This window comes from Drosophila subpulchrella, chromosome 2R, assembly GCF_014743375.2.
Source record: "Drosophila subpulchrella strain 33 F10 #4 breed RU33 chromosome 2R, RU_Dsub_v1.1 Primary Assembly, whole genome shotgun sequence".
Taxonomy (NCBI): Eukaryota; Metazoa; Arthropoda; class Insecta; order Diptera; family Drosophilidae; genus Drosophila; species Drosophila subpulchrella.
Window position 1 is genome coordinate 3,355,833 of NC_050611.1, and position 26,283 is coordinate 3,382,115.

General features: G+C 38.9%; 2 protein-coding genes across 3 annotated transcripts; one reads left to right on the top strand and one right to left on the bottom strand.

Annotated features, from left to right (window-relative positions):
* Positions 1-4,383: 4,383 nt before the first annotated feature.
* On the bottom strand, positions 4,384-5,093 carry LOC119549516. Its single transcript, XM_037857628.1, has 4 exons — positions 5,034-5,093; positions 4,822-4,977; positions 4,595-4,762; positions 4,384-4,539 (listed from the first exon to the last, which is right to left on the bottom strand). The coding sequence occupies exons 1-4, from the start codon at positions 5,091-5,093 to the stop codon at positions 4,384-4,386; spliced, it is 540 nt and encodes a 179-aa protein (XP_037713556.1).
* Positions 5,094-11,727: 6,634 nt separating this feature from the next.
* Positions 11,728-23,128, top strand: LOC119549874 (protein suppressor 2 of zeste). 2 transcript variants are annotated; one of them, XM_037858173.1, is made up of 6 exons: positions 11,728-12,058; positions 14,725-14,947; positions 15,464-15,719; positions 15,810-16,050; positions 16,670-19,943; positions 22,149-23,128. In XM_037858173.1, exons 2-5 carry the CDS (start codon positions 14,776-14,778, stop codon positions 19,934-19,936), a joined length of 3,936 nt encoding a protein of 1,311 aa, XP_037714101.1. In that variant the 5' UTR covers positions 11,728-12,058; positions 14,725-14,775; the 3' UTR covers positions 19,937-19,943; positions 22,149-23,128. The 2 variants fall into 2 exon arrangements, with proteins under 2 accessions (XP_037714101.1, XP_037714102.1); XM_037858174.1 differs by lacking the exon at positions 11,728-12,058 and adding an exon at positions 12,388-12,462.
* The last annotated feature ends 3,155 nt before the right edge of the window (positions 23,129-26,283 follow it).

The following is a 26,283-nucleotide window of genomic DNA, read 5'->3' on the forward strand; positions in this document are numbered from 1 at the left end:
AACTAAAATACTTTTTTATGTGTGCCACAGAAAATTGTAGTAATTTAGCTGTCTCTTGAAAAATCTTTAAGTCTGCCATTATATTTAAGCTGTAGTACGATCTTTTAAACATCTGGTGCTTAAAACTGTGTGCCTCCAGCTAACAAGTAATCTTTAGGTAGCTTTCTTTCTAAATACACATGTTACCATCCAAATTTGTGTGTTTTTTGGGTACACGTTCCATTAATTTTGACGTAAACTCTATCAGCATTGAATTGTATTTGGACTTAATTGAAACCCATTCGGTATTTGTTTCCGATTGTAAATTACTTTCTAAGCTCCCGCAAGGTCAATGAATCACCCATAACCCCTTTATCGAGCCCATGCAACCGTAAATGCAATTAGTATCTGGCCACCCAACGCTCGCCCACCTAACTTCCGTGTATTTGCGTTTGTACTTGGTAACCGCACGTACAAAACCACAGAGCAGTTGCAACATTAATTATTCATTTTGCCACAGGATTCTAAAGGATTCGCCCGCAGCCACATCGTGTGTCTGCTGTTCCACGTGGGTAGGTGTAGGTGCAAGTGCAGTTCACTTTTTGGGACAGCATTTATAATCGCTTCCCATACACACTGCCGAGGCGTACTGAAATGAGTTTATTAAAATTATGATACAGAGAGAAGGGTCAAGCAGTGTCAAACGTACTTAAAAAGGTCGGAAATGCTTAATTTATTTCAGGGAATACACAAGTAGCAAATATAGTATGCTGCCATTACTTGTCCATTTAAACCTTGTATTATATAATTAAGTCAGATCATTTATTTCCGCTTCTTTAAACATCTCTAATCAATACATTTTGTAGTCCCATCACCTACGTATATGTATAAATACATACCTACACTCAGGGAAAAACACCGTGCTAAAAACAAGTACAAACAGCCTTGACTTAAGAAAAATTGCATGCTTAACATTTAAGAACGTTCGTGCTCAAAAAATTCTCATATTGAGCACTTTTTGGAATTTTAATGTCTGCCAACTCTAATAATTCCCAACTGTTTATTCTGTTTATTCATAAATTAGACAGTGTTAATGCCCGTAAGCGGCAAGTCGTAAGTAAACTTAAAATATTAATATTGTTTATATATATCTCGTTTATTTTGTTTCAGTTTCCAATACTTATTTCTCTTAATAGCATAAAAAAACTCATGTTAATTTCATAATATTTATATAGTGATTTAAGAATTATTCCTCCTTAAATCATGCCTGCAACTTTCTTACTTTATTATTAAATCTTGTTTTTAGTCCAAATATGAATTGATTTAAGAATTATTCATACTTGATTGAAGACCGAAAGGTTCTTAAATCTAGTATTTTCGGTCTTGAAAATTCGTGCTCGAAAGTAGTATTTTGTTCTCGCGTTCTGTATTTTCCATGCTTGGCGAAGTTTTGACACCAAAAACACTAGGTTCAAGTACGAAATACTTGATTTTTTTTTTCTGAGTATATACAATACAGTTGCACTTCTTTTTCCCAATAAAATTGGGGAAGTTCTACTGTAGTAATCACAATGGAACATCAGTAAATCAGTATTCCAATCAATATATTTCTGAGGATCTGTGGTAGCTGCGAGTTAAAAAGTTGTAAATGTATTATTTCCCAGAGTTCAATTGACTCGTGATGTTGACTAGAAAGCGATATTTTTTAATTGCCTGCCATTTATTTGTTTTGAAATTGGTCGTTAAGGTAGAGAGTTCTATACCTATACAAAAACATACGGTTATGCTCTATTTTTCCGAATATCAAAGGCGAAACTGTGGATAAGGAGTTCTGAAATTTCCAATATTGTCTTCTGAAGTCTGCGAACAGGACCTTGAAATACTTTTTTGTAAAAGTAAAACTCTATAAAACTCCGGTAACCGATGTTCCCACAACGTATGTTAATATTTTTATAAACCACTTATAATAAAGAAATTACTAAAATATACTTTTAAGCATGACCTTATGGCGGACAGGGTTTCAACAGAGGTGGGACACCACCGAATGACTAATATCCTACCTTTTCCGGAAGAGAAATACAACCATAAACAAAAGGAACTAAATTGCCTGTGACATTATCCAAGCTGTAATTCAAATATGTATTTTACTTTTATTAAAGTGATTTGAAACAAGAAAAAACGATATAGTCGATGCTTCGACTATCAGATACCCATTACTCTGTTTCAAATTACAAATAGTAGCGGTACTACTGACCATGTCAATTCCTGTTTTACTTAGTTCGTCATCACTTTTAAAATAACAATGGTTTGGTACGACTCTCAGCACTTAAACCAGTGGCGGATCCAGAGACGATTCTTGGGGGGGGAAACTGAACTTATTCTTCGATTTGGGGTTCATACTTATTATTGCGAGAGAAATACAGTACAAATTATAAAACAAAAATTATCCATCCCAATTTTTAGGTAAACAAAGTGGTTATATTTGAAAAGTCAACCATATGCATGCATTACAGAGTGCATGCATTTTCAGGAACTGTGGTTCCAAGGGGGGGGGAAATTTCCCTATTTCCCCCCCCGTGGATCCGCCACTGCTTAAACAGGTGTTGGTCAATAAAATCAGTTTCAATTTAAACATTTACAACATTTTTTAACATGTGGGCATTATACAGGTTAAAGCGTTATTGGCCTTAGAGTGGGCTTAGCACACTGCTGATCTTAAGAATCTACATGCTTAATCCCAACTTTCTAGTTTTCATAGATTCCGAGACCTCAGCGTTCATAAGGACGGACAGACAGACAGACGGACATGGTTTGATCGACTCATCTATTGATCCTGATCTTGAGTGTATATACTTTACATTGTCAGAAAAGCTTCCTCTTACCCGTTACATACTTTCCGACGAATCTACTATACCCTTTTACTCTACGTGAAACGGGTATGAAAAGGAACAAAAAAGGTATATCCAAAAACACCGGTACCACAAGTTTTCCAACCTCGCTCCCGAAGAAAAATTGCCATTTAATTATTCAGTAGAATTGATCGAAAGCCTTGGAACAAATCCGACGTAAACTCAACGCTAAGCAATATCTAAACATAGGGACACCGCATCATTTGCATACATATATGCAAACATTTGCCATCTAATTGGTAAGCGACTAAATAAATAATATAAGTAAATTTCAAAAAGGTTGTCGCTAAAAAGATCTTGTAAATCTGCGAGTGTATCATTTTTATTAAATATATCAACAAGAAATCCGAAATTTAACACCTTTTCTCAAAATACCAGATTAGATTCAATTTGAGTGTGCAATTTTTGTATAAGGATTGGATTGTAGTAAATGAATTAATTTTTATTGTGATCATCCTATAAAAAAAGTTACATAACTATTTATATAGTAAATATGTATATATAAAATACATATAAAAAAAAGTAAAATTATAAATTAACAACTTATAGTAACGTCGCAGTGGCATAGTAATTTGTTAGAAGTATTGAAAAGGTAATTATTAAATTAAACGGCTTTCACCTGTCTTCCACATAGGCGGTGCTACAGAAATTGCCTTACGCTTAAAGTGATTGTGGAAATAGCTATTTATTTTATTATAGAAATAAAGTAGCTAAACAAATATAAGTACCCTGGACTTTCGAACGGCACTACCACTACTAGAACCTGTGGACGGCATTACACGTAGTGACGAATTGCAAAGGGGATGTAAAACTACTATATGGGCAACTCCGCGGAGTCTCTTTCCTAACTTTATATTGTGTAATATAGCTGCATTATTTGGTTGAACTTTTCGTTTTCGAGATATCTGTAAAAACAAGACAAAACGCTACGGTCGATTCCAGTGACAATCAAATACTCGTTACTTAGCTAAGAGGAGTGCGATGGAGATGGAGATATGCAGCAAAGCGACTGCTCACAATTCGGATGGTCCGATTTCGACTAGACAGGTTTTAGCGTGATCGTATGGGCGTTTGTGGGCGTTAGAGTGGGCGTGGCACCCTGCTGAAATAAAATGCAATGTCTCAAAACCTCAAGAATCTGCATGCCAAATCCCAATTTTCTAGCTTTTATGTTTTCGAGATCTTAGCGTTCATACGGACGGACAGACAGGCGGACGTGGCTAGATCGACTCTGCTAGTGCTCTTGAATATATATACTTTATAGGACAGGAAACGCTTCCTTCCACCTTTTACATTCTTTCCGACGAATCTAGTATACCCTTTCAATCTACGAGTAACGGTTATAAAAACTGACGTGCTCGCTCGGAACAGAAATTCATTGGAGCGCCACGTCCACTCTAACGCCCACAAACGCTTAAAACGCTAAATCTGACTGTCTGTTAAGCACATTTTTTAATATTTTATACTGGTGCATTACAATAGTAATTTATAATTTTTACGAAAGTGAATAATTTATACTAAACACAGCTCGTAAAACATCATAGGCTATCCAGTGCATTTTTACCATGTAGTTTCCATTCGGAAAAGGCAAAACAGTAGTCATTTGATGATTTACATACTCTGCTGTAAGCTTTTCCACTACAAGGTCATGCTGAAAGGGGTTATATTTAAAAGTAAGAAGGTATGTGGCTTTCAGATTTACTTACGTTATAAGGACAAGAGTGGTTCATATTGGAAGCGCTTTTAAACAAATTATAAAAAAACGTATATACCGGTTTCGATTTCGGGTTCTTATAGTAGCCACAGACATCTACAGTTATATTGTAGAGAAAGGGCTTATACCCATTCAACCGTTGAAAAAGGGCAATATTCACCTAAGCAGGATTTTAAAAGTTAAATTAATTATTGAAAAGTTTATTATGTATGTACATACCTTTATCCTGGATACGGGAACTTTAAAGAGGTTTACCTTTAACGAAATGTATTTGAATGTCCGGTTCTTAGATTTGAGACGACAATACTCGAAATCCGAGAAATCCTTATCTACTGATTCACACTTCATGTTCGTAAACTCAATTAAAGAATGAACCTGCAAAGAAGACATTAAAAGAATTATTTCTTTTGATTATTCTAATTATTATCTACTTCTCTGATTAAAAAAAAGTTTACAAGAAATACAACGATAAAATTAAGTTTTATATTCATCTTTCAGGGTTGACGTATCCACGAGAACTAATTTCGTTTTTAAACTAAACAGCTTGTAGCTGTTAAAAAGCCGTTGGGAAGCTAATGTTGCCTAAAAAAAGCACTAAAATATAAATACCTCAATTAGTTTCCTCGATCAGACCCATATTTAGATTATACTTTTATATGCGTTGTGATCAAGCATAATTACCTGTTGACGAGGTACACAAAATAAACACTCTTTGGTTGAGTTGACCCATATAATAGTAAAAAGGGTAGATGGGCCGTAACGCATCGATTGGAGTTTAAAAATACATTTTCATAGTTATAACTATACTCAACCTATAAAAAATATTTTGAAATTTTTTTATATAGAGATTAATATAAGAATTAAATAGCTACTGCATTTTTTTCAGTTGCAACCATTTTTTCTTTAGAGGTGTGGCTTTCAAATGACTTCAATATCCGGGCTGTGTTACAAATATATTTATTTCTTTCTTAAAATTTATTTTCTATTTGAAATCACGTGAATAAGTTTAAAAAATAAATCGGGGGTGCCGCTGAAGTAGCTTATCGTTGATAACTTTTATGATCTTTTTATGAAGCCGAGGTAAGGAGTCATGACAATCGCACCATCAACTTACAAAAGATCTGATTTATAATTTTTTGACTTAATAAATACACTTTCTCAAATGTGTTCATTCTGCCCGCTTCAGAAAAATATTTAAGCATTCAAGTATACAATGCATATTCTATTTCTCTAAATATGGAATGTTTGGTTCGTTTGGACCCTTATTTTAATATTATACATGTCTCTGTTCTTTGTCAGTTTTTATGATAGACGCTTTACAGTCACAAAATGGTTCAAAAATTCCACAATTTCAAAGTTTGCCGAGTTTTAGCTCACAATGTACTTAATGCAGCCTATTTATTTATTCGCCAATACTAAAGGGCGACCTAATAGTTGTAAAATAAAACATATATCACCTAAATTGGTAAATCCCAACTCTAAATATAATCAAAAACATGGAAATACAATGCAAATTTTCCTGAAAAAGTTATTAAAAAAACTTAGCCAAACAAAAATGAGTTTCTCTTTTTTTTGTGATCTAGGGTTCCAACTCTACCAGGAACTACCATCATCCTTCTTGGGGTAGTTTCGAAATATTATTATGTAAGCTAGTGTAATCAGATCAAATTCCCATTAACACTTTTACACAATATTAACAAATTGGGCGCTAGACACGTTTTGAAGTTGCGCTGCGCAAGAACCTCTAGAATCTGCATGTCAAATCCCAACTTTATAGCTTTTTGAGGTTCCGAAATCTCAGCGTTCATACGAACGCACAAACGGACGGACATTGCTAACTCGACTTGGCTAGAGATCCTGATCAAGAATATATGTACATATATACTTTATAGGATAGGATGTTACATACTTTCCGATGAATCTCACATACCCTTTTACTTAACGAGTAACGGATATACAAATTTCCCTTTAAGTCTTCCAGATTAGATATCAATATTATTTTCTATATTGGGGTGTTATTATATAATTCCTAATTTGCGTATAAGTGCTGTATTTTAGACAAAAATAGTTTGTGAATAGCTGGTTAATAGCGCCGAACTTAATAGCCCTTATTTAAAATCGAAATTAGTTCTCGTGTATTTTTACCTCCACCCTGAAAGCTAAATAGAACACTACAATTTGGTCATTACCTTATTGTCGCTTAATAGCGCCAATCATAAAAGCTGTGATACACAAAGTTGTAATGCAAAGCTCATAAAAATTAAAAATCAATTTAAAAAAATTAAAGCCGTTTTATACACAGAGAAAAGAACGGAACAATACCCGTTTGATATTGTCTCAATTTGTACATGTCGCTTCTTTCATATCAAAATAATACGTATTTATATTATTACGATACGGGTTCATATCAACGTTTGTGGTTGATATGATATTGGTATGAATACATAAAAAATTTACATGTAACATCAAAAAGTCTTCGATAAAAGTATGACTGTGAGTTCTTATTTTTTGTGTATTTATGGTATTTAGTATGATATTAAATATATTTTTTGACAGAATTTCCGCGGTCACTGTGACACTCGATTTTATTTTGCAAATGTTAGTATCCCAAATTAAATTGGATTAACTTTATGTTTGTCTAATTCGAATTTATTTACTTCTTTACACTGTAATGTGATCTTCTAGTAAACTGCTATTGATCTGTCTGAGCCGGACTGCTCACACTACACTAAGAAAAGATATTGCAGGAGAGGATGCAAAGCTGGGAAAGTTGACGTCCACCACTTCGCTTGGAGTTATCTATTGAGGGCAGTATTGCGCTATGCAACCTGCATGAAGGGTCGGAGCTCAGAGTTATCGGCCATACATGGTAATAGACCCAAAGCTTATTGAAAACAAGTAATTTATTTGAGTCTATAGGGGTTTTCATATTTATTTGTATACACTGATAAAAAAATGGAATAGTACATTTAAATATCCGCATATTGAATCCAAAATTTCATATTTCGTATTTAAATTTAATACAAAAAACTTTGTATTAAATACGAAACATATTAAATTGCATAGTTTAATACTAAAATATTTAAATCAAAGAAGAGCATATTTAATTTAAATATGTTTATATTTATTTTAAAAAATATTATATTTATCGTTAATATTTTCAGAATTAAAAAAATCCGTATTTAAATTAAAAATGTTTCATATTAATTTTGAGTATTCAAATTATTTTATTTTAAAGTTTTTAATATTTAAAATAAAAATGTTTGTAATAATAATATTGAAAGTGACAATTTGAAAGGGTTTTTCAATGTTTATATCAAATAAAAACACCTAAAGAAGATATCTTTTATATTTACGTACAAATTAATTAATTAAAATGTATTTTATTTGTATTATCACATTTAAATATGTTTCATATTTAAATATTAGTTTCTGCCATGTCCGTTTTTAAGTACTATAATATTTAAAATAAATATTTTAATTTTATGCTGAATCTTTTACAAAAAGATTTATTTCATAAACTGTATACTCATGTATGTATGTATATACATCTGTTCAGACCGAACATTATACATTTTTAAAAACAAATTGATATACATCAAAGTAAATTGACATACATACATATGTATGTAAATGGGCCGAAAACAAACGAAGGCGCTAAGATCATTTTTGGCGGTTTTTTTTGTTCTATTTTACACACATTCTTTCGCGCTTGCTTTGATCAATGACTCTTCTTCTTGATAACTAAACGACGCGTGTCATTGAAAAGTTGCAGCCGAAGAAGTTGGACGTGTCGGGCCTTTACATAAGTGAAGTTGGCATACAAATATAAAATTCAAATTGATCGCGCTATCAAAAAATCATGTGAAGTTTCTTTAAATAAATAAGTGTGTATGTGGGCAGCAACATTCAAAGCCAAAAAGGATATTTCTCGCGGCTTGTCTTTTTCTTTTAACTGTATTCGGCCATACATATGTATGTATGTACAATTGATTCCGTTCTTCAACACAGCACGACGCTTGCCATTTCATAATTGCAGCCAAAGAAGTAGGATGTGTCGGAGCTTTGTTAAAGTGATAATAGCCTAAAAATAAATATGTGCATATGTATAAAAGTTAAATTAAAATTATCAAAAATATTTTACCCGTACTGCGTTTTCGTAGAATATAACAAATAAGCGCTCGCCGTTACACGCATACATATACATACATACATATGCACATAGTGGATAAACAGAAATCGAACTAAAGTGAAGTTTGTATTAAATATTAAGTGGATTAAAATTTTCGGTTCTCAGAAACGTATGTACATACGTACATTCAAGTGCAGCTACACACACATACATATACCACAGCGTGCGTTTACCGTTGCTTGGTCGCCAACAAAGTTGAGCGTGCCCTAGCGAACACACACATGTACATTTACTGCAACACATCTACCCACACACAGCGTGCGTTGACAGTTCCTGGCAAAGTCATGGGTAAGTAAAACGTAGAAATACATAAATACATTTGTAAAGTAATAATACTGCAAAGTAGGTTTTATAATAATTAATAACTTCTTTCTATTTCATTCCTCGCAAATATACAAATTCCAGAACGAAGCGTATAAAACTGTATAAAATCTTAGAGATTCCTACTGCTAGATTTCGACGAAATTTGTACATGGCTGACAAAACGGAATTAATGAGGGAGATCTCTGACTGGAATCTCGTCATCAAAATATGAAATAAAACCTATGAAGCTGAGTTTTTGAAAGCATGGCCAAAATATGGTGATTCGCGGGCGCCGGAATTGGTAATTTATAATTTTAGTCAGACTACATTCAGATTTTGTCTTTTTATTTATTTTTGTGTGCTCTTTTGTTGATTTTTTTCAGATCCAAATCTTTAGCCAAAGCAGAGACTTTTGGTAATTCATATTTTGATTGATCTCTTTAAAATGAAATCTATAATTTTCTTTTTTATCTTTCTATTTATTTCACAGATAACTTACAAAACTAATTAATGTTTAGCTATTAAGATTGGTAAAACTCTGACTGTTTAAAGTACTGTATTTCGTTTATGAATTGACAACTGTGTATGTAGTCTGTAATGATAAATGTGTTGTATACAGATCTCTGAAAAATAAATATAAGTGTAACTGTATTATATGTACCTTCCAGCAAGCCGTTATGAAAAAGAAATGTTTAAATAAAATCGAAAAATAAAAAATTAAAATTGTGTACAAATTTTTTTAAGTGTACCAAAAATATTTGAATACCTACATATTTAATATTACAATTGCCAAATTTTGAATAAATATGTCTAGTATTGAATCTTAATACGACTTATATTGAATTTTAATATGTCGGTTATTTATTTAACTATTAAAATTTTAGAATTTAATATGGTTTCTGTTTATATTAAACACATGTAGTATTTAATTCAAATTTTAAAAATTTTAAATCAAATAGTCATTGTATTAAATATAAATATGCATTGTATTTAATTTAAATATGGCTTATATTTAACTTAAATATTTAAAATATTAAAATCTATTCCGAAAATATTTAAATTTAATATGGAAAAAAAGGTTAATATGCGCATATTTAAATTTAATAAAAACCGCAATGGATGAAAATCAAAGCGAAAAATATTTGGGTTGAATATGAAATATTTGGATTTACTACGTTTTTTTTATCAGTGTACAAAAAGCAAAATGAAAAAACAAAACTGATTAGTATTGATATTACAAACATATCAATCTGATATGAAAAATTACAAATTGATATGAAAGTACTGGTATTGAAAATCCCAACATTTTGTCACAAATTTGAAATGTGCAGCATATCAATCTGTTATACAAAATACCATACTGAAAATATGATATAGCACGTAAGGCACCAAAATTTATATGAAAAAATAACCGATTGATGACCAGTTTGGGTATTTTTTTATTTCTCCGTGTTGCTTCAATTATCTGACTTTAAAGGTGAGTTGTAGACGGCAGTCCTCGTAGTGACTTTACTAATTTCTTAAAACGTTTCGATTACAATTCCCAACTCTGTCTACCGGTTCGTGCACCAAGACTCCCAAATCTCTGAAATGATGATAAGACCTTACTCAAAACATATATTCTGTTAAGTCTGTAACATACTTTAGCATTTGCTGGAAGTCAAGAACAAGGCACACCTCTATAAGGTGTGATGAACTTAATTTTGGAAACTGTTTTTTTTTTATTTTATAATAAATAGTTACATATCTATTGTATAGGATCCCTTACGCTAAGGTATATGTACTATGAGGTATAAGGTATATACTAAGGTATATATTGTTCAATTTGAGCAAAGAAATTGTTGTGAATTAGTTTGAAAAAAAGTTATGAGTGTAAATATGTATATTAACCTTTGCTGATATGTCTTAAATGGGGCGTCACATCACGGACTTCTTATCATCGTTTATCTTCGTCACTCGACCCAACGTGATACTCGCCCATAATTTGTCCCCTTTTTGTTTTTACGTACAGGCGAGCATGAAAAATTGTGTGTGAAACGTGCTGGAAATTATTCAAGGACAATGCCAAAATCTTTTGAAATGCAAATTTTGCGTCGCCGCTTTTTGCTTTTCCTCCTTTTTGCCATTTTCCCCCTTTTCTTAGGCGGAAAATCAAGTGGCGGCGGCAAATGAAGCGAGCGAACGCACTTTGCATATGGCCAAAAACAGGTTCGTCGCGGATTCCAACAAAATGAAATGCCAGCGCAGGCCAAAAAGGAGAAAAAGCAAAAAATCAGCGAAAACGGGCATTTTTGCGTTAATTATAAACGCCAAGGCCAATACACGGGCACACTACATACATACGAATATGTGCGTTAATCTCTCTCATTTGACAGTTGGATTCAATTAGGAACGCCGCCACCCACACAGTCGCACTGTGGGCCCAATTCGAGGGAGTGCAACGGAGATGGCCTGCTGTTGCCGAGCGCCCTCGCGCCATCCTGCTCGCGCAGCGCTGCGGTAGGCCAGTGGTTGACTTTTCTCTCGGCTCTTTTCGTGCGGCTCTCTCGTGTCCGCCTCGTGTCGCTCTTTCTCTCTCGCGGTCATGCGTACAAGAGAGCGAGCCGCGCGTTTTGGGCAGCGACAGCGCCAGCAGGTCTAATCAGAATCAGTCTGTGGAGACTTTTCGAGACGAGCACTTTGTGAAACGGAGAATAAACATTTTTCGCGGCGCGAGCTCAAAACATTGAGAGAGGGAGAGGGCGCGAGAGTGTGCGACAGAGAGGCAGCGAAAATCTGTGCGTGTACGAGAAATCGATAACAGCAGCTGAAGTGTCGGAAGAAGCAGAGGAGGAGGAAAAGCAGCGGAGTAATCGAAAGCGCGTGTGTGTGGGTGTCGGCAAATGGATTTAGTTTAATGGAAAATCCAGGAGGAAAATGCCACAGAGGAAAAATCTTCGAGTAACAACGCAATTGCATTGAGTACGTATGCGGGAAAATTAAAAAAAAACACGAAAATTTCCCTCTGTGTGTGTGTGTATGGGTGAAAATTTTGTAAACACAAATGCCTTGGTGTGCGTGCGTGTTATTCTCGCCGCGTATTGGAATTTTCGTCGTGCGGCGAAAACGACGGCTAGCGGCGAAATTGCGCCCGCGCAAAAGTAGAAAGTTTGTTTGTCGTCGTCGTCGGCTCTCTCGCCGCGGCGAATAGATACAAATTTGTGTGTGTCGTGTGCTCTCGCTTTGACGGCGAATTGGGCGCAAGTGGCAGTTGGGATTTCTCGAATTGGATTTCAGTTGAACTCTGGACGCGGCGCGGAAAAATCGTTCCCAGTGTTACGATATTACATTTTCGTACATTTTCGTCCATGTTTTCGTCTTTTTTTGTGAGTCTCTTCTTCGTGTCAGCTTGTTGCGTGTGTGTGTGTGTGGGGAGAGAGAGAGAGTGGGAAAGAAAGTGTGACTGTGTGTGTAACCACCCTGCGGGCGCTCGTGCCGGCCTAACTGTAATTGTTGTTATTGCCGACACTTTCAAGCTGCGACCATGTGTGTGTGTGTGTGTGTTTAAGTGCGCGCCTTTTACGAAATTGCGGCGTATAAACAGAAAGCGGGCTAAAGAAAATCAAGAAAAGCGCTCGCCAGCGACGTCATCAATTTCACAGCGTCATCAAATGTTGGACTGTCATTTTCCAGCTGAGTGGGCGTCGGCCCACCCACACAAGCCACCCACTTTTCAGCCCGCCTTAGTTTTAGCTCAAGCCGCTCGGCCTTTTGTTTTTGTTTTGTTTGCTTTTTTGTTTTGCTAGCACAGCCTCCGTTCTTCTGCCTCCCACCTCCCATCTGCCCCCCTCCTTTCGCTCTTCCCTTTGCGTGCCATTTTCGCGTGAGCGGCAAACGAAAAGCATCAAAAGGCACCGGAGACAAAAAATGGGCGAGCGATGCGACTTTTGGTTGCGCTATGCAAGTGGGCGGCTTTTTTGGGGTGGCTGTGGGATTAATAGGTGGTCTTATTTGCGAAGTACTTGGTTGAATAATGAATAATGCATGCCGTAATGCGTTATATTGACAATTTTAAAATCTCAAGTTTCCTGTCAGCTATAAATAGAGTTTTAGATAGACTGAAATCGAAAATAAGTCCATTTTCATTTTGAATATAAGGTAGAATATCTACAGTAATACATGTCGTTTTATATTTCGGAAGTGATTAGAGTACTTTGTCATTTACAAGCAAACTTGTCTTGCTTTATATAATTTGAAGTCCTTAGAATTTATAGGAACACAGAGATAAGAAGGAACAAGAGATAATTAAGGACATCCTTAATTTATTTGAAAAACACTTAAATTTAAAAAAGGATTAAGTACCATATTTTTCATTTTAGTTTTTCCGTCTATCAGTTTCGTACGGAATATAAATTCAATCTCTAAGAATTTCGAAATATATGTCTTTTTATAAAACATCCTTAGAATATTACGTTTGGAACGTAGTTCCAATGCAAAGTAGTAGTAGCATACGCTTAAAATGTTAAATACAACGTACTTCAATACAAATCCCGTCTAGTGTATTTACTGGCACTAACATATTTAACTAGGAAAGCAACATAATAGTATCTTAATATACCTTAAAACCCTCTTAAAATCTAGAATAGGAACTTAATTAAATAAAATAGGAATAGTTTTAAAACTTACCAAGAAAGTACACCCAAAATTTGGAAAACAATTTCCTAATGCAATATCCTAAAAACCTTCTATGAGCTCCACAAGCTTTTCCGATACGAGGTCTCCGAACAACCTGCTGATCCACAATGCCCTGAACTTTGCCCTGAACTCTCGGCTGCCTGCCATCAACTCGTAATCATCGTCAGGGCATCGCCATAATGATGAAAATTCAGTTTCCACTGGTGTGCAGGGCACAAAAGCGTAATTTTCGTAGTTTTATGGGGAAAAGTGGGGGGTTGGGGTTCCGAAGAGCCGAGGAGAAGGGGCGCCAAGCTAAAACTAGCTTCAAGTACACCGTCGAGTGCACATCGCATCGTTTTCTGTGCTTTTCTCTCGGCTCTCCTCGGCTTCTCTCGGCTAGGTGCCCTCTGTGGCACGAAGGGCGCCCGAAAGACCAAAGACCCCACCTCCCAAAAACCCCCTTCCCACCCGCCCACAAACTTGCTACATTTGTGTTCTTTTTTTTTTCTTTTTTCATATTTTTGTAAGCTTGCAGCACATTGTTCCGATTCATGGATATGGATGGCTGCCTTACTAGTCTAAAGTTTTCTGTATTGTGCGAGTGTGCTGACGTTGCCATATCTTTTGGGACAAGATACAGATACACGGTTGATATATCTGCCTCTGTGGCATTTTTGTTGACGAGCGACAACCACAAATGTCGACAACAATGATGATGATGGTGGTGATGATGGTGCTGTGATGATGGTTAGGCGATGGGATTGCGGGCTGTCTGCTGGTTCTCACAGTTGTGTGTCTTTTTCCTACTTTTTGTTTGGCCATTGTGGCCCGCTCTCTTCTACCCTTTGTCATCGTTATGAGGAGACCCTAACAGTTGATTAGCCATCATCAGTTGTCACTTGTCACTTGTTGAGCACATGCCATACATGGAAATGCCGCCCCTTAACCCCAATCTTGGTTTCCCTTTCCAGGACCACAAAAAAGAGGCTACTAAAAGTAAGGATTGAGGAATAGGCAGCAATATGCACCTGAAAATCACGCACAAATCGGTGGAACCGGAGGTACCACACTCGGATATGGGTTCCGCATCCCCAGCATCTCGGGATGTGCGGCAGTTCCACGATCTGATAACCTGCCGACTTTGTCGCGGTTACATGATCGATCCAACCACAGTGGACTTTTGCTACCACACCTGTAAGTGATTCGAAACTCTATAAAACTCTGACATATCCATACAAGTAGGATAAAACTTCTTTAAACAAGTCTTAAACTAGATGTTGTGCATGTGTTTTTCAATTCATCTCAGTTAGTTTAATAAATAAACAATAGATTTGATCATAAAAAGTTTTATTTATAAGTCCTTTATCACTCAGAATTTTTCCTGTTTAGATTGTAAAGTTTTCTGAGTTTTGGTTACCATGCTAACAATTGAAGTTTTGAAGAGATCACTTCTATGTATTTTAAGTTGGATCCTTTTTCACACTTATTTCGAACACAAGAGTTATAATTAAATTTAATATATGCTTTGATCCATTCTAAAATTTGTACTTCTTAAAAAGGTAGTGTTCATTTTTAACTTATCTTATTTCTTACTAAAGTATTTGTTTAATAGTTCTAAATCTTGACTAAAAATCAATCCCATATTCTTAGCTCATTTAGAGTCTAAAATCTATCTTATATTATTTTGTTCCATCTATAATTCCCCAACAGATTGCCGCAGTTGCATACTGAAACATCTGCTGCGAACGGTCTATTGTCCGGATTGCAAGGCCAGCGGAGGCAAGGAAATCAGCGAACTAAATCTGAAATCGGACGACACGTTGCGATCGCTGATCTATAAGCTGGTGCCGGGTCTCTATCAAAGGGAATGCAAGGAGCTGGCGGATTTTGAGGAGCAGCACGAGGACTTGGTGGATGAACAAACGACCCATGAGCAGGAGTTCTTCACCACCACGGAACTTGTTAGGTAAGTTTCCATCGCGGGGGGGAACAGAAGCGTTGACGGGTTAAGCTAAGCAAATCCTTGCCTTTCTCTTCTATCTTCTCCATCGAACAGCTTATCCCTGGAATACCATCCTGCCATGCTGCATCAGTGCGGTCCTGGCGAGGTGCCACCCACCATTTACCTGCAATGCGCCGCCGGATTGCGGGTGGAGTTGCTGAAACGCTTCCTTTGCTCCAAGTACAACATAGAGGCAGAGAACAAGCTGGTTGAGGTGGAGGTGACCTACGAGGACGAGGTTCTGCCCTCCAATTTCACGCTGATGGACGTGGGATACTGCTACAACTGGAGTCGGGTAAGTGATGTTTTAACTCATACTTCTCCCCTGCACAGAGCGAATAAGTGGATGTATATCTAGCTTAGTAATCACTTGGTCTATTCTAACAAGTAAAAACAAGTTTTTTAAAGATTTTATAACCATGACATAGTATTTGTATACAACAGCTTAAAAAAGAAATATCATTTTGATTTTCGAAGTACTAGAAATATGTGTGTATAGTTTACAATATAATTTTAACTTATCATATCAATGTTAATAAAATCGATCTGTTTAGAAACCATCAAACATATTACATTCTAAGAACTACAGTTAATGTAAAATTCGTAATATCCTAAAGGGAAATAGGATTATAAAGTCTCTTGATTTGCGGAGTTCCAGCTGCCAGAGCAGACCCTAAAAACCGATCCATCTTCGGTCAGTTTTAAGTGTAAAATACGCCCTTTTTCCCTCTGTGTGGGTCGGTCTATTGTCCCTTTTTGTGGTCTATCTCAATTACCCGATAGATTTTGGCCAGGGGAAACCCAATCCAATTGTGCCGGCAGTTTAGCGTTCAATGTCCACTTTCAATTTTCCACCCTTGTCAACCTGCCCTTTTTTTCTCCCATCTTTTTCTCCCCTCTGCGAATCCATTTAGCAATCGCCCATGGCCTTCTGCTACCGGATTCTGCTCTACGAGAACGAGCGAGCAAAAAACGATGAGAACAACCTATCCAGGATTAACCAGGACATTGAACCGGAGCACTCGGTGCGTCGCTCCAAGTCGGCCAAATCGGTGACCTTTGCCGAGGACCTGGAATCGGAAATGGACTCCGTTTCACCGCGCTCCAAGGCGCGTAGCAAGACATCGCCCAAGGTTTCGCCCTCGTCGAAGAACAAGCGAGTGGCCATGAGTAAACGGGAACCAGAACCCGAGTCTCCGGTGAGCACCTTCAAGAGTCTCCGGAGCAACGACATGCGCTACAGTGACTATGCAGTGTCCAAGGTTAAAAGTGAACCGGAGCAGGAGCAGGATCTCCTGCCGAGGGAACGGGAACCTCAGCCACTGGAGGCCAACATGAACATTGTGGTCAGCATTCCTCCCTCGCAACTGGGCAAATCCTACGTCGATGCTGAGGATTTCGAGTTAAAGACGGCGAATCGCAAGGGAGTGGGCCATCTGCCCAAGCTGAAGATCGAACTGAACAGCATGAAGAGCAAGCTGAGCATACCCTTGTCGGCTGGTCCGCGACTGGAGGATACCTCTTCCTCGGTCCAACAACAACTCGATCTGGAGACCTATGCCAAGAACATTGGCCTGAAGCCCATTGAGCAGCCCTTGGTGCAAAGTGTTGCCGCCAATCCCGATAGCAAATACAGTCCCAATGCCTCGCCCATGTCCTCGTGCTCTAGCTCCACCAACGGATCCACCTGTAGTTTGGGCACTGCCGATGCCAGTACCTCGACCACCACATCCAGTTCCCATCGGAAACGCAAGAAGAAGCACTCCAAGGAGCCCAAGGATGCGAATGGCAAGCGCAAGAAGTTGCATGCGGAGATCTCCTCGCAGACGGATGGCAAAATGAAGGTGAAGATCACGGCCAAACCGAATCACAAGTTGGATTTTAAGAGGTCCCATTCGCTGGCCAGTGGAGAGCTGGCTCTCCAGCAGCTGAAATTGGACAGTACCAGCACTTCGGAGGCTTTAAATCGCACCTTGGGCGAGGAGGCTAGGAGCATTAGTAGCCTGGTGGTGGGTGGAGCACCCACGCCGCCGCCCACGCCCACAACGGAACCAGAGCAGCAGCAGCAACAGCAGGTGGTAGTGCCAAAAACCAAGGAATTGACCTTGCCCACATCACCACCTTTGCCGCCCAGTTTGTTCAAGGCCTATACCCCCAGCACAACGCCAATTGCTCCACAAACAGTGACAGCAAAGCCCAAGCAGCAACAGCAAACCCCACAGCAACATCAACCTGTGGCACAGCAGAGCCTAGCTAAAACGAACCCCGTCAAACCGCCGCTGAGCAGCAACAACAATCGCCAGCCAAACAGTGGACACTTTGCAGTGCCAGAAGTTCCAACCAACCGGAATATGTACCACATGCAACGCTACCTGTCCACACCCAGTTCCATAGCCAGTGCGGCCAACAAGCAGCCAAAGCGTTCCCTGTCCCTGGACGAATCGCATCCAGCGGCCAAGACGGCGAGAATGAGCCAGGCCCAGGCGATGGCCAGCTATGCGGCCAAAATGCAGATGCACAAAACGCAGGCGGCCACCTTTCTGCCCAATCCTCAGATACGCTCCTATGGGCCCGAAATGGGCAGCAAGCCAACGCTGCCCCTAACATGTCCCGCCAACTTGAGCCTAAGCCTGCCCAGCTCCGCTCAAGTGACGATTACGCCCAGGCCAAGGACCACGCCGTCGGTTTATGCCTTTCCAGAGCCAACTGGCCATGTGCCTGCCCTGGAAATAGTGCGATTGCCGGCTGGTAAACAAAGTGAGGGGGGCAAGAGCCTAACGATGCCGCCTCTTAGCCCACCGGCAACGTCCGGTGGCCGTTTGATGGGACCACCGGCGGCTCTGCCCAAGCAGCCAGGACACAGTGCGGCCAAGAGGACCAGCCAGTCGCCGCCAATGCCGCTGCCCATGCCGATGACCACGTTTCCAGCGATTGTCAAGTCGCCGCCGCTGTCAGTTGCTCTTAGCGGGCAAAGGAACAAGAGCAACTCCAGCTCCAACTCAAACTCAAACGCTTATCGCACATCACCGCCTGCATTAATAAATCTGCGCAACACAGCCACGGCTCCACACTCGTTTCCATCAAAGTCGAGCCCAAAGGTAGAGGCCAATTCAAAGAAATCCCCGCCAGCTGGGTGCCAGGGCAAAACCAATGGCACTGCCGCATTGGACAAGTCGAAAACGAGTTTGCGCGACTTTCGGCCAGCAGTTCAGGCGGCTGTGGCAGCGGGAGCAGCAGGAGCAGCCAAGGATGCCGATATACTTGATTTATCAGCTAACCCGGGCAGGAACACCACCGCCAAATTGGCGCCCACATCACCGCCCGCGGGTAACAGCAACAACAACAACAACAGCACGAGCAACAGCCTGGAGGCTGCATTGAACAAAATCAAACAGAACATATCCGCCAACAGCAATGGTGGACCATCGACCACCACATCGGGTGGCTCGAACTCAAATGGCAATAGCAACGGCGATGATCTGCAGAATCTGCATATGCTTTCGGAATCGGCGACGGCCAGGGAGAAGATCTCCATCAAGGCGGCCAGCAGCGTTGGCAGCAACAACGCTAGTAGTACCACCACCACCTCCGCGAAACCCAAGAATGCCAATGCGTTGGTGAGACCACAGAACGCTTCGGTTAGGAGCATACCCAATCCCTCGGCTTTGGCTTTTCGCAATCAGCCAGTGGCTTCCAGTGCAGCAGCGACCACCATCAGCAAACCACTGACTGTGCGGGCCGAGGAGAAGCCCAAGACAGCCACCAGTAATCCGGGTCTGCTCAGTCCCACCAGCAGCACTGGCAGTAATGCCAGCAGTAACAGCAACTCTGGATGCAGTGCAGCCACTTCGCCGCGGGCCATGACCAAGAAGCCCACGACCATTGATCAGGTGGCGGCCAATTTGAATATACGCGCCGAGGCCAAGGCCGCTGCCCTCGCCGAGGAGGCACCACCCGTTCTCAGCTCCAATGCGGCCAAGTCACCGGAACTGGCCAAGACCACGACCACGGCCGGAGGAGCAGCCTCGCGGACGGAAGCCAAGGAGACGGCCATCACCGTTTCGGCCGCCAGCACCCTGCTGCCCATGCCCTCCGGCGTCTCCAGCGGATCCGGAGTCCCCGAATCGCTGGCCAAGCCGCCCGTGCAGATTGCCAATGCCCCGGTGGCGAGTTCCGCTTAGTCACAAGGTGAGTGTCGTTTTTAGTTACACATACCTACGCTAAGCACTTGGGAATTTAATGTTCAAGGGGGTTCATTTTAGGCTCTTGGATTTTTACCAAAACATTGTCAGTATAGTATATATTTAAAAAGAATTTCGAAAGTTGTTTGAAATCTAATATGGATTTATCAGAGAATAATTTTTGGCTTTTCTCATTCTAAACGATTATCTTGAATCAATCTTTTCCGTTAAAAACACTGCATTTAGACTTATTTCGCTATAAGAATATTTTTTTAAACCATCAAAACCACACAAAAAATTGTATGGGTTAAATTTACTTATGCGGATAGTTACCTAACTGTAAAAAATGGAACTATTTAAAATAGACGTGCATAATCTTGTTGCTTTGGTTACTATTAAACAGTACAACTACCATAAAATGGTAAGTTGGGTTATTTTGTTGTTGGAAGGGTAACTATTTCGTTGGTCAAAATGACAATGGGTTGGGCCCATTTAACTATTGCATTGTTTAATTGTACCTAAAAGATATTTTGTATGTATGATTAACTCGATTTTGTTTTTAGTTTGCATACAGTTGTTTAAAATTGAATGAATCTTTTAAAAAAGTTTAAAGCATTTTAAATTGAGAAACAATATTTATAATGTATTAGTTGTTTTGTAGCATTTGGGGGTTTCACAGAAATCTCATAGCTTTGAATTTGGGTGTGTTTCTTATATGCATCAATGTCAAGTTTAGACATATTCAGCACTAAGGGAGTTCTCTGGCAACCCTGAAAAATTGAAACTGAAAAATTCAACTTTAATGATATAGGTACATGATTTCTCTTTAGTTTCTAAACTTTTGATCTTGATTTTTCATAATATTTGGTTGTTTTTCTGGACTCTTTCATTTATGACCATTTTAACTTATGGTATATGGTTTAAGTTTATGCTTTCATTATTTGCTAATTGCTCTAGTTTCATTCTTTCATTCAACTTCTTTGCTATTGCCCAAATAAGCTTGACTGACCGATCCTAAGGTTTTTTCTTCTTTTAATTGTTTTTCTTTTTAACGATCTACTGTGACCTTTCAAGCTCTACGCTACATTAGCAAAGTAAACTCTTTTGTTAGAGCCAGCTTTCTTGAACTCGGCGACTTGGCTAGTTCTTCTTCGCTTCCCTTCTTTCTTCCCACTTCCTTTATGAGTTGGCTATATAATTTTTCTTTTTGGCGTATTTCCCACACTTGATGGAATTGAGACTCAAATTATACAAATTACATTTCGTGTTTTGCGTTTTCTTTGCCTCGTTTTTCTTGCTATCGTTGTTGTTTTTGTCTATGTTTATTTTCTGTTTTGGCTTTTCTCAAGTAGTCATTATACACAAATAATGTATCTTCTACGTACTCTCTGCCTCTCTCGCTCCCTCTTTGGCCATCTCGCTCTGTTTGTCGCTCGTCACTCGGCAGCGGTCGTGGTCGGTCATTCATACGACTCTTTGGCTTTGCTTTTATTTTAGACGTTACTACACTGAGTTTTGACTTTTTGGATGTGTTTTCTGTATACCCGCTAATCGAATAAAATGGTATATTGAACACGTACTATGTTTGTAACATGGCAAAAAGTTGCATTCCAATCAGATATAGAACCATTAACCTTGTCCGTTTGAACAACTGGATCTATTAATCCCATAAAACTTGCTAAGCTCTATGGTATTCAACTTTTTCAGTCATTACAAACCTACAAATACCATTTAAAATTTTATTTTAATAATGTAAACTATTAAACCTTTGCATAAAATCTACAAAGCTTACTAGGCCTAAGCGTATTTTGAATTTCTGATAACTATAGATCTATTATAACAAATAACATTTTTGCTGACATATCAATTTATTTTGATGGAACTTGTTTGTAATATCCCTATCTACCCACATACCAAAAATAATGTTCATCATACCGTTTTTAAGAAAGTTACCCTACATAGAGGGCATCTTATAGTCGTGTCACTAGACTTTGAGATACTTTCTTGTTTTAATTTCCATTTTGTTTTTTTTGTATTATTTCGGTTTTTGGCTTAGCGCATTCCCTCGTGTTGTGTTTTTCTTTTTTCTGTTTTGGTTGGCCTTTTAATGAACATCGGCCGCGTAGAGTCATTACATCATTTTGTATTTTCACCCATAGAAAGGCGAATAGCATTTTCATTCATTCTGTGCCTCTTTTCGTCTCTTTTGCAGCGTTTCTGTGGCTGTGCGGAACGCAAATGTATCTTGTGGCGCCGCTGGAGAATCTGCAGAATACCGACAGCAACTGAGGTGATGAAAGATAACTACACAAAAGGAACAAAAGAGTAGATCCAACACCTGCAGCACCAGTTCCCCAACCTCGCTCCCGAAGAAAAGTGCAATTTATTAATCAGTAGAATGGATCGTAAGCCTTACAACTAATCCGAAATACACTCAACGCTAAGCAATATCTACACATAGGGAAACCGCATCATTTGCATACGTATGTATATGCAAACATTTGCAATCAAATTAGTACGCGACTAAATAAATAACCCAAGCTAAATTCAAAAATGCCAGCAACAAAATTCATTAATAAATAATCCAATAGAGAGAGAGAGAGGCGAGGAGGAGAATAATAATCAAAACTGCTGGCGTTCGCTGGCATTTTCGAAAGCAGGCAAGGCAAAAACAAAATTAATTATAAAATATCAACAGCAAATATGTGTTAAACCGAGATAAGGTCACACACAAACACATGCCTTTAATAGATAGATCTTCGGTTGGCTTTTTGCTTTTTGGGGAAAGTCCAAACGGAACAAAACAAAAACTAATAAATAGCAAATTATTTTGAAACGGGCGATAGTAAAACTGTTTTTGGAGATAAAATTACTAGGAAGAAAACCACAAACTGATAGGAAAACGGAAATCGCATCAGGAATATTTGATTACACACACACACACAGCGAGTGCCGAAAGTGTTTGGCCCACACCCTTCGGGAAAACTGCCACGAAGTGTGAAAATTCGGTGGTGGTGGCTGGGCCAGCTAGCTAGATTGTTCGTATGTAGGCAAAAGATACAGCCGATACCCGATACACACTCACGTTCTCCATCGGGGCGATAAAATTTTAACGATTTTGCGCCGCTTTGAGCGAGCGTGTCAGGCATAAAGATACAAAACAATACTTGGGCATATATAAACAAAAGCAAACAAAACGGAATAATGAAAATAACAAACTCGCACTGGCACACATGCGTATATTTATATACATATACCCGAATAAATATATATATATCTTGTAGATACTTTTTCGTATTAGTTGTTTAAGCGAGTTGCGCTTAATTGAAGCACGAGTTTTGTACATAAATTTAAAAATCGAAGCCAGGCAAAAACAAAGTAAAAAAATGATACAAACCAGCACCCCAGCACTTGGAAATGAATTTTAATTTTTAGAGCTTCGACCAAATGAAATACTATATATACACAAGAACACACGCATTATAAAAATATTGATATACTCCTCTTATATTTACGATATTCGTACACTCGAAAAGGCTTTAGGTTTTCGTACATTTATTCTCTTCTTGCTCTTAGCTGATATTTTTTGTTTTGTTATTTATGCATATATCGTCTGTACATATTTTAAGCGAAGAATGAATTATAAAGTTTACGAGGGAGGAAGGGAAACACTAAATTGTATGAGTTTCTTAGAGGAATAGCTGGATTGTAGAATATGGTGGCAGATCCACCCCTTGATTTATCCGTATCTTTTTGCAACCCCCTGCTCGTTGGCAGCATCCCTCGTGATCGGCGCGAAATTAACATAGTTTCCAGGCAATCAAACAAATTGAAAGGCCTGGGGTCTCGGATCGACCAGCTATTCCAGCTATTCCAATAACTTTGGCTCGACTCCTGATTGTTGTATATTTATTTATATTCCTATTATCGAGATATATATACGAGATGTATCCAGTTGTATCTAAGCGGATATTGTACTGTTCGGACACCTTAACTAAATAAACCTATGAATACTTAAATATAAAGCATATATGTTTAGAAATCTGATTGTATGCACACGTCTTGTATGTAATATTGTTAGAAAACCCTCGAAATGTAATCCAAAAATGAAACCCACACACACAGAACACCCCTCACACACTAAGTTAAATTAGCTGATTTTCGAAAACAATAAAAACATGAAAATGGAACACAGTGTATAACAAATGCGAGTGTGGCTTTATATTTTTATGGGCTGTGGATAAATCAGGGCGCCCGGCGTCGACAGAAGGTGTCGCCTCGGCCGAAGGAAGTCGGCTCAAGTTACCCATCGTTCCATCGGTCCCCCTCAGTCCTCGGAGTCCACAAATCACCGATGTCTTGCCACCCCGCTTGGCCCGGAGTTACTTGTTGGCATTGCGGATTTCAACGCTTTTCATGCCTCATAAAGGAGTGGGTGGCGGGGGGAGAGGCGAGCACTTGCCGGAAACATATGGCAGCACGCTAAAACCAAAGCCCTTTGTCGCTGCTCCTGTTGACTGCACTGCAAATAATTGCGGTTTATCAGTTAAGAGGTTTGAAGAAAATATTCCCAAAACAGATCGTTTATTTTCTTTTAATTTAAAAATATAATTAAAAACTTATATTTATTATTTGCAATGCTTATTTAATAATGAGAAGTTTTAGCCAACTCGAATTCACGTAGGCTTGAATGTCAAGAAGTCTAATTCTCTACTCTATGTCAACAATCAAAAAGGAGCGAACAGGCTTCACTGTAGAAGCATGTATGATGTAGTAGCCAACTACAATCATCAGCAGTGAAATCGCTGTCTTGGTCAGCGATCGAAGTGGGTTACCCTGCAGCTCTAGAACTGGTTGGGAATTATAGCGACACCAGAGCGGTAAACTGCGGAAAGATCAAGCTCTTAGTGCGTTTTATTAGTATTAAAATTAAAACAATGTTTAGTTAGCTTAGCTCTGCTTAGAACTTATACAAAGGAAAGGTTTTTTCGATACTTTTATTTAAATAAAAATGAATCTTTATGATCAATATGGTTAGAACTAGTTCCAAATTCTTTTTCGCTTAAGATTCCTCTCCATTAAGATGTCGTTAAGTTTTGAAAGTAATGGGTAGTATATATTTTCCCGAGTGTGGTCACTGTTTCCCCCGCAAAGCCGCAGAGTCTTGCCACAGTCGCATCCACATAACAGGCCACGTGCCAGCGCGCCACCCCTTCACCCATCAGTTACAGCCCAGTGGCGTAACCTTCTGCAAGGGCGATTGCCGCCGAAGCCAAGGATTCACGAGGACGTGCACAAGGACGAAGGACGAAGGCGAGCCGAAGGAAGGCTGCCTCACTAAGCACCAGCTTTTAAGGTTCTTTTTGGGCATGTGTGCTCTGCACCAGCCAGCGGTATCAGCGATGGGAACTTGATAAGGCATGTTATATACATAGATAATATTCTTCAAGAAATTTAAGTCATTAGGACATATTAAACCTCTTTAAAATACATTAGATAGGTGGGTTTATAAAAATATATTATACTATCCAATCGTATCCTATAAATTTAAGTCGTTTTGATATAGCATACCTCTTTAAAACGCATAAGAAAAGTAGGTTTATAAAATTATGTTATACTATTCTATCCCTAAATATCCCAATCCTAAGACAAATAAAGTATTTTCTTTTATTTGTGTATTTGTATTGTGCAATGGTCAACTTGTCGATCAACATTGGTAAGAAGTATACTGTGTGTGTTGCGGCAGAAGTCAAATCTATAAAAAGAGTTTTCTAGTCTTGAGAATGGATCCGTAAATAGGTTTCTATTGCAATGACTTTTTTAAATCCACTTTTCTTTCTTTGAAAGTGAGATAATGCCTTTAAAAACCTTTTCTGATCTTACACCAATATTTTTTTTTTCACGAACGATATTTGCGGTCGTGTCACGATGCCATCGCCTTTCTAGGCAACTTGTTGTTTTATTTGCTTGTCGTACTTTTATTAAAAACGAACGCTACTTAATCAGCAGCAAAATGTCGCACTTTACTGCGCACCCCCGGAAAATAGAGAGCGACGGTGGGGGAGGGAGGAAAAGAAAGCAGAGGGGGACGGCAGACGCCGTTTGACTTTTTGCTGTCGTTGCGAAAACAGACTTATCAGCTTTGCATTGTAGTTGTTGCCGTTGCCGTTGCCTCCGCTGGCTGAAAGCTTTCCAAATCGCCTTGTCCCGCTCCATCCGGCCACCCGTTTGGCATGTGCCGCCCCCCAGCACCCCGTGCCACCCAGTAATACCCCAACACACCCCACCGAAACCCACAACCCCCGACAATACCTCCTGATAAATGGCATTTAAGTATTAGTTGTTGC

Bases quoted from the DNA above. Each gene is read 5' to 3' on its own strand.
- LOC119549516 (XM_037857628.1), bottom strand. From the start codon at position 5,093: ATGAATATAAAACTTAATTTTATCGTTGTATTTCTTGTAAACTTTTTT. The intron at 4,978-5,033 runs GTAGATAATAAT...TCTTCTTTGCAG, and splicing joins ACTTTTTTTTAATCAGAGAA to GTTCATTCTTTAATTGAGTT. The intron at 4,763-4,821 runs GTATGTACATAC...AATCCTGCTTAG, and splicing joins TTCCCGTATCCAGGATAAAG to GTGAATATTGCCCTTTTTCA.
- LOC119549874 (XM_037858173.1), top strand. From the start codon at position 14,776: ATGCACCTGAAAATCACGCACAAATCGGTGGAACCGGAGGTACCACAC. The intron at 15,720-15,809 runs GTAAGTTTCCAT...TCCATCGAACAG, and splicing joins ACCACCACGGAACTTGTTAG to CTTATCCCTGGAATACCATC. The intron at 16,051-16,669 runs GTAAGTGATGTT...GAATCCATTTAG, and splicing joins ACTGCTACAACTGGAGTCGG to CAATCGCCCATGGCCTTCTG.